Raw genomic sequence first — 15,134 nt, 5'->3', positions numbered from 1 at the left:
AAATTTCGAACATTATATTAAAAATTGGAGCATTATATCGATCAACACAAAAAAAATAAAATAAATAAATGATGCTAAAACAACGATGTAGACAAGTTCATTGAATTTGAGCCCCAACTGACTGAGAACATAGTAATCAGGTACAAAATCTTGATTAATCAGCACAAAGCCCATGATAGGGCTGGGCCAGACTTAAATTAAAAAGAAAAAAAAATGGGGCACCAGAAATGTTAACATCATCAATGGGGAATAGCTTTACAAACCACAGTCCCAGTCCTATAGAAAACTTTCAGTTTAAAGCAGCTAGGCAGTGCAGATGGTTTGGACTAGATACCCTGAGATAGTCAAATTTGGAAGTAAGGATATAATAATGGAAAGAAGTTTCAATGTGTTGTTCAGAGGTGGAAGAAACAACAGCTCATGATGTAATTGTTGTTGTTACTTTATTAAGTGATAAATATCCAAATAATCGCTCATGATTGCTATCATGAAAACCAGAAGAGAGCAGAGTCAAAACTTCCATAGCAGAACAGCAAAATTGGAAATGAATAAGAAGCCGAAGGACAGATCTGGAAGTAACTCATAAAGAGAAACAGACCAATTGCTAGCCAAACTAGATGAAGATTTACAATTTTAGAGCAGCAATTGCTTCAGGTTTAAAATCAACCCTAAGACCCAATACCCTCCTCACCTCAGCTGGAGTTAATCTCCAGGTCAAAGGACCTGAGTTCTCACCCCAGAAATCCAGTATCTCAGAGACCTTCTCCAAATTGATGATGGTTGCCATCTGAGTCAGACGAGCAAACTTGTCTCGCACAGTTCTCTGAGTCATGCCGGAGAAATGACTCACCAGAGCCCTTGCATCCCTGTCAAGCTGCAACCCCCCAAGCTGACTGAATCTCTTCTGCATCATGATGACTTCAAGTCTCTTCACGATGAAGTCAATGATCAAGTGGACAAACGAGTCATAGTTGTTTACTGTCATCAGTGGCTGAAACCATGCTGCATTGGTCTCAACAGCATGGAGGAGGTTGTGGACCCATGGGTCATTCACCTCATTCTCTGCATACTCGGCCTCAGACAGCTCATAGCTTATGGTTGCCACAGTGTCCAACACCGGACGGATGCGAGGTGTAACAGTGGCTACTAGTTGCTCCATGCCAGCGTTCAAGGTTTGCTTGAAACTATTGCACAACTCTCCCAACAAGGACAAACAAGACTTCACCTTCTCCCTATCAGCTGGGGCAGGGAATACCTGATGACGATGACTAGTCTGGTTAAAAGATTTAAATTTAGTGTGATCTTTTCAAGCATGCAAAAGGCATCTAGAATGACATCATTAGAATAAAATCCAGTGATTATTTCTCCAGGATAATAGCATTCACTTACAAAACAAGCATGAATAGACATATCAAATGATACCTATTACTCTTGCACGTGCAGTGAAAAACTAATGCTTTAGTTTATTTGTTACTATACCAGTTCAAGTGCCAAAATCCAGAACAACCTGGGAATGTTCTTTTGAGACAGAATAGTTACTGCAAGAGCCAAACAGCAACAACAGCCTTGAGGGAAGAATCAGAGAAGGCACAGGCAACGACACTATTTTTTCACATTTGGCACTTTTTTTGGGTGCGTGGATGGGGGAGGGGGTGTTCAAAACCTCAGCATTGTTTTAGTATCCTCTGAAAATTCTAGTAAAAATTTGAAATTTCCCTACTTAAGGGATGGGAAACAGCATGCCATAGCAGGTTAGGGACTTCATTTTTACATCTGGCATGGCTTCTAGTGACTCATATTATGTTTCTCTTTTGACAGGGTTTCAAAGGCATTAGAAAGTTTGGACTATGTAGGCAAGACCAACAAATACATTATAAACACCAAGTCTCACATTTGCAGAAAAAACGAGTTACACTCGAAACTTCAAGATTCTACTTCCCCTGCACAACGTCAACTATAAACATCTTAAACATACACCAGAGTTCTAGAATAGTAACAGATCCCAAGAATACAAAGCCTGGGACACTTAGGCTCCAAACTGAAATAGAATACAGAGATTTGGAGAACAGGTTCAGATTAGGCCCGAGACAATCCAAACAGTAGTACATTGGTAATGTTTTATATTTAATTTGGTAACGGTGAGCAATGATGGCAGATTAGATTCCCATTATAGTTTCTAATACCCATGTCTAGATAGAAATTAAACTCCACAACTTAGGAGGGGATCCCCATTCTTATTGTTCATGCAAACAGAAGCATGAAGATGGAAGGTGTGATTCCCATAATCCCAGGCCCAGGTATCTATCTCTATACTATCTGTTGTAAATCTGGGAATTCTGGGTTGATTCCCATAACTTTTAGCCTTACCTTCCTAAAAGTTTTTCTCCCAAAATCAAAATAAAAAACAAAAAGGTGTTATCTTGGTCAATCAATTCTGACCCATAGAGCACACCACCCCAATCATACAGCTGGATTCTTTCCCTTAATCAACCTTACCAAATACGTCCCTTTCAAGTATAAATGTATAATTTGAAAGAAAGAAAAAAATGACAAAGAAATACAGGATAAGATTTGTAACTAAAAATTGATTTCCCATGAAACATTTTTCCATTGTAACAAGGAAGCATCAGCTCCCCAAGTACGGAAGAGGTTTCCTTTGTAGTTTTCCCCCCCCCCCTCTTTTTTCCCCTTCCCTTTTGTAGAAGTTATTTTTAAATAAAAGAAAGAATTGACTTTAGATAAAGGGCAGAAAAAAGGAGCCTGAAGAACAAGGCAAGGAAGAATCTACAAAATTATTGAGCAAGTATTTACAACCACTAACGATTCATAATTTATACATTGTGTGTGAGATACCAATAATCAGTGCTTTTTTATTAGTAAATATGGTTTTCTTCAAGTTTTGGACTAGTCTTTTCTTTTCTTTTTTTATTGTCCAATTAGAACAGGAAAGGCTTGTCATGGGAACTGTTTTAATCAAATCTAAGTTGCATAAGGGGTCAAGTAAAATCTGAGATTTCGTTTCTGGGGTCTTATATTTGGAGTTAAAGAGATTCTACAAACGCAGTTCGTTGGCTGCATCATGAATCAGATCTGGTTGAATATAATTCTGCTTTGAATTCCAGCAGATATTTGTCTTCTTATTTGCAATTAAGAATTTATAGCTATTAGTAATGGTGAGTTAATTTTATTGCTGATTATGAGTCTGGGTTGTGCTGAAGTGTTGATACATTTCAAATTTCATCGAATTACAATGTCGTTTGATAATGTCATTTCTCCCATGTATCCCTATACCTAAGATCCGTAATTTTTCTCTCTTGGGCATAAAATTTCCTCTTGAATCCATAGCTTATTCCCTTAACCCTAAACAGCTATACGCCTATACCCAAATTAAAGACAAAATCACAGAAGTTAGTTTGATAACCCAGAGCTTTTCTTTAGGCCTTTTACTAATAAGGTTAGTGATGCAGGAACATCCTAGGGAGAAATTAGTGAGGCTTGACAGAGGAACATTCTAAACTTGCCTCTAGTCCTATCATTTCTTTCCTTATTCTGGAAATCTGATCCCAGAGCCTGTTACAGCAAACTGTTTAGTCTGAGATCTACTTGGCCCATTACAGCAAACTGTTTAGGGTCTTCAATCCCTTGCCTGCATCAGTTAGAATCTTAAGACAGTCTCACATAAGAAAGGAGTCAACCATTCATGGAAGTCACTAAAATGTGAAGTGAGGTCATATTAGGAGTTTTAGTTAATCTGGAAATTACATTCAATCTTGTAGTGGTGTCTAAGTAAAGTTACACGTCACAAGTGAAGTATGGTCCATCCACTGATGTATATGAAAAGGTGCAACTTTTTTCCCTATCTGCGGTTAAGGCTTCTTCATTGTTATGGTTGCTTTTGTCCTACTGCTTTAATGAGTTTTCACAATTCTGGTTAGTTTTCAACTGTTTATGCAATCCTTCTCCTGAGTTTCATTAGCTCTTGACCTGTAGCTGGTAGCTAGTATCTGTTGTCAATTTTCTTTTTGGGTAATATATCTGTTATCAGTTCATACCAAGCAATCGGTAACTTATTATTCTTTCTGTCTGATTGGATTTCTTATCAAGAATCATGTTTTACCCCCAAGGAACTAACCCTATGACTTACCCCTCTAAGAATTGTGAGAAAAGAGAAGTTAGTTCTCTCTAAACCAGACCCTTTATTGTTCTCAGGTATGCCCTTGTTTCAAATGCGATTGAATTTCAAGCTCATTCAAAAGAGTTTCTTCAATTTCTCCCATCCCTAAATATCAAATTATTCATTTCCTCTTTTATGCTTAGTCTTCCATGAAGAGAGACTCATAGCTAGAGGACATGAACCTAGGACTAGGGAAGAGATGAAGTATGAGTTAGAGACCAAATACCTACCGGAACATATGCGCAAAAGGCTCTCCCTTCAACAAGATTACCACCCACACTTGAAGAGAGCGTGAAGAAACTAATGAAACGAATGGTCTCTTTTGAGCAAATGTTTACAGCCACATTTGGTCTCCACCGGCCTCCACCTCCAATGGATGCTACCATGGAAGTCATTGAAGTTTTGAAGATGGAAGAGCAACAAGAGAAGAAACCTAAAACCAGTGAACCAGAACATGAAGTTGGGGTAGTGGACAATGTGGAACTTGACACTACAGTTGAAGAGGTGGTTGAAACCATTGAGGAGACTGAATGACAAGGAAGAACTTAAAGAGCTTGAGTTTGAAATACAGAAGGATGAAGCATTAACTGAACAGATTGAGAACCACCAGTAAGATGAACCAAAAGATCTCCAAGTTGCATTGGAGTTTGAAGAGGACGAAGACACAAACTGTAGAAGACCACATGGGCACAACGGATGATATTGAAGTTGATCACATAGAGTTCGTGATCCCACCTAAATTTTTTGAAGAGAAAGCTCCCCGTCTTGAAGATTACATTCCAAACACCCATGAGCTGCCGGAGTCTTGTTTTGGGCTGAAACTGGACGTGCACCACACCAAACTTGTTCCTAAATTCTATAAAACTCGTGGACGAGTTTCTTTTAAATGGGTGAGAGTTGATGTAGATCAAAACATGAAGAAGAGAAGGCCAAAACACTGTTCACGTGAACAGTGTCACAGCCCCCATCGAACCAAGTTTATTGGGCCAGGATTGGACTAGATCGAGCCAGCCCAGCAGAGTTTCTAGAAAACCCAAAAAGAGCTGCTCGAAATTCCCAGCAACTGCCCTTGACCAGTCAACCTCAACTGCTGCTTAGTAGTTTCTAATTCCATTAGTTTGCTGCCTAGTAGTTTCGAATTTGGCTGTCCTTACATGTTTAGAAGGCTGGATTATAAAGCCCTTAGTAGTTTCTATTTCCAATTAGTGTCTATTTTCAACTAGTTACTATTTTCTCATTAGTTGCTATTTTCCATTAGTTGCTGTTATGTTTGTCACAAATTCTTGTACCCGTTTCGAAGAATGACCCGCTCCGACATTTTTGGTGGCGACCTGAATGGAACTTTTCCTGAGATCTGTGATGGTAGTGGAGGGCCTATCCCTGCGGTACGGTTCAATCCAACCCGATCCGATGTAGGAGTATTTATATTCTATACCCGCTTTGTTGTAAAGTGAGTGAGGTTTGGGGTTATTTCATATTAGGGTTTCTGGGAGAGAGCAGCAGCGCCGTTTTTGGGTGTTCTTGAGAGATCTCCATTGTAACTTTCTCCGATTTACATAGTGAAACATCTTCAGCTTCGCCCGTGGACGTAGCACACCATATTGATGTGTGAACCACGTTAAATCTCCTTGTCATCGTGCTTTGTATTTTGTTTTTTGTTCATGTTTTGTTTGGTGTTTGTTCTAACAGTTGCTAATTTTTTTGCTTTCTAATTTTGTAAGTTGGTCTTAGTCAATAAATAGGCAGCCATTGTAAGAGATTGAGAATGAATTATTCAATGAAACTTTGAGGCCATTGCTTGCAATCAGTAATGGGAGAAAATCCCCTGTTCAACAGTTGAGATAGTTGTAGGTGAGAGACCCAGGACTGAGAAAGTCCAACCCTATCTTCTTCTTTCTTTTTTTTTTTTTTGTGTGTGTGTGTGTGTGAAAGGATCCGTGTAGCCGACCCCATTTAGTTGGGATAAGGCTGAGTTATTGTTGCAGTTGTTGTTATGCTGCAACCTATCATCAATCCTACTGTAGAGTGGTTCTTACTTGAACTGACTTCTACATTACTTTCTTTTTATAACTTTTCTGGAGAATTCTCATTATTTCGTTCTTTCTATTCTCTCCTAATTGCCCTAGACATAAGGGAGAGTCTTTATAGGAAGGAAGGGTTCCCAACAATAACAAATTGGGCCCACTACCCACAGGGATTGATTTATTCTTCTTCTTCTTCTTTTAAATCCACCCTTCATCAAACAAGTTCCCCATTCTGCACTGCAGTTACAGCATTCTGGTAAGCCATTCAGTCAGGTCAGTTGGTAGCATCTTGTTTCCTTTCCAGTTTCAGTGCTGCATATTATTCTCTGATAGACTGCAGAATTTTGGCTCTTAATTCATAAGTTCACAGTGGATCTGCTTTAGTTTTCATTTTTCATTATCCAAGTTCAATTAACTCTTGCACTCATGATAGTTCTTATCAATTGATCTTCATTCCAAGCTAAGACAGCACTAGATTGAAACATATAAAAAAAATCAAACCTCATCTTCTATTCCTTTGTGAAACTAAATGTAGCGATCATAATAACCTGAAATATCACTTTCTCAGGAATAATTTTAACTCTATTGCTGCTATTGATAGTTCTGGTCTCAAGGGCTTGAAGGGGGGGGGGGGGGGGGTTATGGGTTCTTGCTGCCCCTGAGGTGCATACTTTTGTTTTGGCTATTCGCCAATGTTTCATTGCTATTAATGTTCTTCAGGCTTCTGGTGTTCTCTGCACTGTTATTTTTGTCTATGCCCACCCCCCCAGGCCCATTCTCGGGTTCCTCTGTGGCACGAGCTCACTGATTTTTTGCTTACTTTATCAAATAGTTTCATTATTATGGGTGATTTTAATGAGATTATATCTTCTTCGGAGAAATTTGGGGGCACACCCTTTTGCTTACACCCCTCATATCTCGCACTCTTGTCTCTGATTCACGACCTCTCTCTTGAAAACATTACCCCTTCCGGGAACTGCTTTACCTGGACCAATAAGCAAAAACCCCCCAAATTAATCAAGGAATGTCTAGACCGAGCCCTTGTTTCACCCTGTTGGTTACACCAGTACCCCCTCTCTACCCTCTTCAAACTCCCTCTGTTGGCTCTGACCATAGTCCCATTTATCTTGACACCAACCCAACAAAACACTCCTACAAAAAATGCTTCCATTTCCAAGCTGCTTGGACTCAACACCCACATTTCCACCAATTTTGTTTGGATAAATGGACTCTCCTATCTTTAGATAACCTCCAATCTAAACTTACATCCCTTGGCCGTGTTCTAACTGATTGGAACAAGAATGTTTTTGGCCACATAAACTCCCTCAAGTCTAATTACTTTGACCTATTTGGCCAAACCGAAAATTTGGTTACTCTGGATGACCCCCAACAAGACCTGGACCTTATTGCATCTAAGCTGAAATGGATCTCTGCTGCTGAGGAATTTTTTTGGCTCCCAAAGTCCGGACATTCCTTCATTACAGATGGTGACCGGAATACTAGGTTCTACCATGCTGTTTCTAAAACCAATCTCAGGAAACATTGCATACCCTTTATTTTTTATGACAATGGGGTCAAGATGGAGGACCCAAGAGGTATGGCAAGTGTTTTCTCCTCCCACCTTGGTAAGATCTTTCAACCCTCTAACCCCCTTGACACCTCTTTTGTCCAGTGTCTCTTCCCCCCGGTCAATGAAATTGTTAATGTCTCTTCCCTCTCCTCCTTGCCGGATCTGTCAGAGATCAAAAAAGTTGTGTTCTCTATTGGGGCCTTCAAAGCCTCGAGACCCGATGGTTTTCAAGCTCACTTCTTCCACCACTTCTGGGATCTTATTCAAAGTGATATTTTTACTTTTGTCAAAAAAAATTTCTCTTCAAAATCTCTTCCCCCTAGATGCAACCATACCTTTTTTTGTATGATTCCCAAGAAAGATCATGCCTTGTTTGCATCCGATTTCAGACCAATTAGCCTTTGCAATGTCACCTACAAAATTCTTGCCAAGCTTCTTGCCTTAAGACTAAAACCCCTTCTCTATACTTTTATCTCCCCTTACCAAGCAGCCTTTGTTCCTAGTAGACAAATCTCTGATAATATCCTTATTGCTCAGGAAATCTTCGATTTTCTTAAGAGGACTAAGGGTAAAACTGGCTTTGCTGCAATTAAGTTGGATATGTCAAAAGCTTATGATAGGGTTGAATGGCAACTGGGGTGTAAACTTCTTACTTTCTTAGGTTTTGATGACCACTGGATTTCTCTTGTGAACACTCTTATTTCTACTGCATCTTTCTCCTTTAAGATAGCTGGTAGCCCCTTTGGTTTTCTCAAGCCATCTAGAGGACTTCGGCAGGGATGCCCCTTAAGTCCCTATCTCTTCCTCCTTACTATGGAGGTTCTTTCCAGGTTAATGGATGCCTATAGAGACATTGGACATTTTAGAGGAATCAAGGTGGCTAGATCTGCACCCGAAATCTCACACCTACTTTTTGCTGATGACTCCTTTATTTTTGGTAGAGCTACTATTGATGATTTTCTCACTATTAAATCAGTCCTTGAACTCTTCTCTGACTTAACTGGTCAAGAGATTAACTTTAATAAAAGTGAAGTATTCTTCAGTAAAAATGTCACCCAAGGCCTACGAGCAAACTTGTGCTTTGTCCTTCAGATGAAGGAAATGTCACCCACCTCCCTTTATCTTGGGACTAATTGATTCACTCAAGCTCTAAGTACAAGGACCTAAACATGATTGTGGAAAGGGTTAGAGCAAAGTTGTCCTCCTGGAAAGCAAATTTTCTCTCGTTTGCTGGAAGGAGAATTATTATTTAATCTGTTCTTGCTGCAACCCCTTCCTATCTCATGTCTAGTTTCCTTTTTCCACAAAAAAATTGAAAAGACCTGGACTCAATTTACCTCCACTTTTGGAACAATGACCAATCTTCTCATAAGAAAGGTCATCTCATCAGTTGGGACACTGTTTATAAACCAGTGAAGGATGGTGGCCTGGGGATCAGAAAATCTTCTATCCAGAATCAGGCTTTAATTTTGAAGCTTGGGTGGAGATTAGTCTCGGAACCCTCGAGTATCTGGGCTAAGGTCCTCAAAGCCAAATACTTCCCAAGATCCTCTATTTTTTATCCAAAAACTCTCTCCAAAAGAGGCTCTTGGACCTGGAATAGCATTGTGAAGACCCTTCCAACACTTAAAGGTATGGTTCAACGAATTATTGGAAATGGTTCTTCAACTTCATGCTTACACGACCCTTGGGTTCCATCTTCAACAGGTAATTACTCATCCCCTAATTGCACAACCATCTTTAATCATGCTGTTGTCTCTGATTTTATAAGGAACATGCAATGGGACCGATTTAAATTACAATCTAATTTCCCCCCCACAATTGTACATAACATTCTTCGAATAAATATTTCTCCTTCTGAGGATACTTGGAGATGTTCACTTTCAAAGAATGGTCAATTCTCTACCAAGATGGCAGCTGCTTACCTCAACCATTCAACCTCTTGCAGCCATCTATTTCCCAAATGGTGGAATTTTTTTGGCGCCTTAATATCCACCCTCATTTTAAAATTTTCTTTTGGCGTGTCTTACATGCAAGACTATCTGTTAGAGCCTCTATTTCCAAATGGCTGCCAGTCGACCCTACATGTGTTTTCTGTGGAACTAATGATGAATCCATCTGGCATTTTTTCCTATCATGTGATTGGATTAAGCGTGTTTGGGCTTGTGGTCCTCTTGGATTGAGAACTGAGCATCTTTCAGCCCCATCTCTCATGCATCTGTGTGCTTCTGCTTTTAACAACTCTGCTCCTGATAAACAATCTTTTATTTGGGTATCGTCTATATTTGGGTGTTGTCTATTTTCATTATTACTTGTTATTTTATTTGGGATGTAAGAAACAAGGTTGTTATGCGTGGCTTATGGGCCAACCTTCTTCTTATTATAAACAATGTTCTTAAATGGGCTGGTGATCTGAATATCAAGCCCCCATCCAAGCCTACTACCATGCTGGAGCAACTACAATGTACTTCCGATCCTTTATGGTTGCATGTTCCTACTAACTCTCTTTTGAAATCACATGGTTTATTGGTCGCATGAATATTTTAACCCGCTCTTAACTTAGCAAAGTGGACCTTTAAACTTTTGCTAGATGGGCAAGATTTTCTAACAGTTGCAGGTCATATTCTAACACAGGATTTAAGAGAGGCTGAACTTTTTGGACTCGTACAGGGCTGGGAGAGGGCATAGGCGGAGCGGATCACCATACAACATGTGTGGATTTACAACAAAGATCTCTACAATCTTTTGCGTTCTCCTCACAGCCAACCTATCCCCTGGAATCTCGTTCACAGTTTTTTGACTTTGGCTGACGCTACCTTCAACTTTCTAAGATTATCTTTCATTACTGTACAAAGAAACAAACAACGCTAGGTACCCAGATGTACTCTTTTCGTTAGGTTAATACATCCTTCTTCTTTTCATCAAAAAAAAAAAAAAAAAAAGGAAAACAGTGTTTACTTCCTTAGTTTAGTTAGAGTCCTATTTTGAGTTTGGATTCTTTATTATTTCACTGTCTTAGTCAATTTAGGTTACCTTATTAAGTTATTAGTTAAGGATAGGGTTAGGCCTTTCCTTTTTAGTGTCTAAGTCTATTTTTTAGTCTTCTATATAAGTTTGTAAGGGAGACCAGGATTGTACACGAATTTGATTAATGAAATATTGGCTTTAGCCTTTGTTAAAAAATCCTGAGATAGGTTGGGTGAGATGCCCAGGGTGAGCTGAGATAGTCATCCCCTTCCCCAACCTCCATCGATCTCCAATCAAGCTCCATTCAAGTTTCAATTCTTCCACAGCCGATCTCTTGAAGGAACATATTCAGTTGCTAGAATTTCTCTGCAAGGCTCAAGATATTTTCAAACAACAAGTCAGTCTGAAATTGAAATTCTGCAATTTTTCTTCTTCTCTTCTAGAAGGTCAGATGCAAGGTGATTTTCGCAAGAATTCTGCCTAGCCAAATCTAACCATTAGAACCTGTTGAAAGTTTGATCGAATCTTCCTCAAACCCTAAGAGAGACTCAATCGGTCAATCCTAATTCATTACCATCCACCCAGCTGATTGTCTGAAATTACCCTTTTACCTCTCAATCCTATTTCTACTAGGAGTCTTCAATAACTTCAGATTTAATCATCTGATTTAACTATAACTTTCAACATCTCTTCTCTCCCATATAATCCACACTCTCCTAACTTAATCCTAACATCTAACCCTAGGTCCCATCAAACCCTAACCCTAATTCACAATTTCTCATAATTTGACCTAACCGATTTTCCCAATCCATATCAGAACCTGATTATTGATTCTAGTTGGTCTCCTACCAATTAGTAAGGCTGCGTACATTATGACCCTCCCCAGACCCCGCAGTAGTGGGAGCCTCGTGCACTGCGTACGCCCTTTATCTGTTGCTTGGAACTGCATAGCATTCATTTAAGTTTGGTGTAGTTTCGGCTTTGAATTGATTAGTTTCTCAAAATTTATCAAAAGTTCCCACGTTCAGAAGTTCCAGAAGAATGGCTATTTGTTGTGTAGTTCCCATTTGAATTAGGATTCCTAATCCTAGTGCAAGTGGAGTCGTGAAAATTATCCTATTATGCATCAGCAAATTGCTTTGAAAAGTCTTTGGACATTATTTCTATGACAGCAAATCACCACAAAGCTAAAGAAAATTCATTACTCACCTCGACACATTGCTCCTCAATCTCATGTCGTAGTTTCAGGACGTACTCGCCACTCACATCCATATTGTTTAGAGCTGTTGCAATCTCTATTCCTGTCTTTTGCACACCAATACCCCCTAGGAACAGCTTCGCACCCAGATTTGGCTCTCTCATTGTTTGCTGCAATGCCTCCTGGTATTCATTGCTCAACAAATTCATTGCACCACTAAGAACTGCAAGAACTGAACTGATATTTGAAGTTGATATCGCCCTTCTACAGCAACTCTGTAAAACATAGAACACATCATCCACCATCGAAGTTGTGAGGCTGTCAGGAACATGCTCGTCAATATTTATGGCCTTCCTAACATTTTCAACCATAAAGAATTCCTCCAGAATCACATAAAATCCAGTAACATCTTGAATGACTTTACTGAAGCTTCCACTCCTAAATGCTCTTGTGGCTCGAGGACCCAATTCTGGATCGACAGAACTCAATCCCCTGATCTTTGACAACATGAAGTCTGTGTAGTCCTCGCCCAACTGTGTCAGTGATAGTATCTCTTCCAGGAACAACTCGATCTCCCTAGGATCTGGTCCTTCTGCAGCTCCAACCGAAAGCAAGTTCTTACTATAGGAATTTATTTCCGATGCTAGCCTAGCCAATTTCCTGTAGTCCATGTACTTCTTCAATATGAGAGAACCTCGGGAATCACACTCTTCTTGAAGCTCACAGATGGCATAGACAATGCCGTCTTCCCCACACAGGCCCCGAAGGATCTCATTGTTTTCTTCAACAGCCAAGACAATGTCTTTGAACAGGTTTGTCAAGCAACTAATGAAATCAACCTGGTTTTGCCCACCTGGATTCTGCTCCATAAGCTCCACCAAATGCTCATACTCCAACCTCGATCTCAAAGCAATCACTTTCCTCAGGTACGCAACATAAACCTGCAATCCTTCATCCTCAAGGCCGAGCGGCGAAAAAAGTCTAACGAACCGTAGGATTGTCGGGTGATCACGTTGATCAACAGCATCGGACAGTCTCCTCCGTACAATTCCTTCGAGCTGTTTCTTCGACGCAAGTAATTGCTCCCTCTGATCCGACCCTGAGTCCATATATGTCTCGTCGATCTGCAAAAATGTCCGAACATACTGTGCCGCAGCTTCATAATCCTCCGTTTCAAGAGCATTCTTCACTCCTTCGATGCAATTACCCCTCTCAACAATGGCATCGATGCGTGAAAGCGTGGATTGGACACGAGATTGAGCGAGATCTAACTCCCTCACCTTACTGCTAACCTGGTCGGCGAGATCGCAGGTGGAGCGGACGTTAGTGAGCACGTGATTGGATTCTGCCTTAACGATGTCAAGGACTTGGGCGGATTTCTGAAGATTGATGAGTTGTTTGTCGAGATCGGTGCGTTGAAACAGCAGTTTCTCGAGTTCAAGATCGAGGCCCCGCTGATAGGCGATGCACTCGTGGAGGAGACGGGTCATGGCTCCTACATCTGTAAGGTTGCGAATCTGCTCTAGGGCTTCAGAGCTCCCGAAATTTACAGTAGAGGCTCCATTTTCTTGAACTTCTTCCGTAACTGAAGACGATCTGTTCGTCGAAGACATTGCCTCGTTTCTCAAGCTCTGATCCCCTTGACAGTACCAGACTGTATCAACCCAAATCCCCTTTAAAGATAGAGAGAGAAAGGTTCCAGGATCGAAACAGGAGGGAAGAAGACTCAAAAACTCAAAAATTTGCAGGAATCAACATATAACGATTCTCAAACTGCAATCAATGTGACTGAGAGAGCAATACAGGAGAAAAACGAGGGAAAATAATTAAAAATAAAAGAAATTTTCAATCTCCATGTCCAAGCAACGGACAATGAAGGCGGGAGCCGTAGCACACTTTCGATTACACTATCAATGATCGTTTATCGTTACTGTATGTCATTCAAATTAATCATTTGAAAAAGGGTAATATTTTACCATTAAAAAAAAAAAAGGTAATTTACTCGTACCGCCCCTATACTTTGCGTAAATTAGAGATACCACATTACCACCTCAGAACGAGTTCGGTTCTCCTCCACGTACCAACAGGTGAACGTACATGTGCCAATCATGTGTCTTATTTTTGCTATTTACAAGGAGATGAGGGATTTTTATGAAAACAAAATTAAAATGTGATTGACTATGAGATGTATGTTCACCTGTTGGTACCTCAAAACTTCAAACCTCGCACATGATTTATACACCTCTTTTATTTCATTAAAAATTACAATCTTAATAGTGATTAGAGCTGCAACAGGGTCGGGTTGAGCCGGGCTTTTTAAAACCCGAGCCCAATCTTGAGTCCTCTTAATTGGGCCTAAGCTCGACCCAACCCTGACTCAGGGCATGGAAAATCCAACCTTGACCCGCTCTCAGGGTTGGGCCGGGTTGACCCTGATCATGGAGTGAGGGAAGGGAGAGATGCTTGGACTAGGTCAGGGATAAAATTATCAATTTTACATAAAATAACACTATAGTAAAATATATTATCACTTATTACCTTCATATATAATATATTATATAACAAAATATATGTGACATTTAAAGTTTATACTATATATAGTATATCAATATATATATTTTATAGTATAACTTAAAACAGGGTTAGGTTGGGTCGGGCTGGGCCAGCCTCAACCCTAGCCCGACCATGACTCAAGGCCAGAAATTTATAGCCCTGACCCGCCCTCAAGGCCAAGTATCTCAGCCCAAGCCCTGTTCGGGCTCAGGGCGGGTCACGGCTAGTTCGGGCCGACAGGGCCAAACTTTCACCCCTAACAATGATTGTAACAGTCGTTAAGTAGGAGACAATTAAATGATGACATTATGGTTCTATTATATTTGAAATGACAAAATTACCATTTACTCATAAGAGCCTCACTACGGCTCTTCTTCCCACCCCCCACCTTGTCCTCATCCCTGTCTTCATGCAAAGACTCTGGCAACCAGCGGACACTCTAGCCGCCAACTAACACTCCGGCAATGCTCCGACAACCAGAAGATCAGCGAACACTCCTGACAACTTGCACATCCTTGTGAAGGTAATTTCTTACCCTATTCTATGTTCTACCCTAATCCATTCTTCATTCGACTAATCTGAATGCTTGAATGAGCTGAAATCGTTGGTTTAGTTTATTTCCTCTGAAAAGAAAGATCTAATGAGCTA

At 40.2% G+C, this 15,134-nt stretch overlaps 1 protein-coding gene across 1 annotated transcript; it reads right to left on the bottom strand.

Annotated features, from left to right (window-relative positions):
- Positions 1 to 424: 424 nt before the first annotated feature.
- LOC122669056 (conserved oligomeric Golgi complex subunit 4-like) lies at positions 425 to 13,642 on the bottom strand. Its single transcript, XM_043865688.1, has 3 exons — positions 13,617 to 13,642; positions 11,945 to 13,577; positions 425 to 1,255 (listed from the first exon to the last, which is right to left on the bottom strand). Exons 2-3 carry the CDS (start codon positions 13,544 to 13,546, stop codon positions 626 to 628), a joined length of 2,232 nt encoding a protein of 743 aa, XP_043721623.1. The 5' UTR covers positions 13,547 to 13,577; positions 13,617 to 13,642; the 3' UTR covers positions 425 to 625.
- Positions 13,643 to 15,134: the final 1,492 nt, after the last annotated feature.

Source organism: Telopea speciosissima, chromosome 7 (genome assembly GCF_018873765.1).
Source record: "Telopea speciosissima isolate NSW1024214 ecotype Mountain lineage chromosome 7, Tspe_v1, whole genome shotgun sequence".
Lineage (NCBI taxonomy): Eukaryota > Viridiplantae > Streptophyta > Magnoliopsida > Proteales > Proteaceae > Telopea > Telopea speciosissima.
The sequence above is the reverse complement of the archived record's forward strand: the minus strand, read 5'-3'. Positions and strand labels throughout refer to the sequence as shown.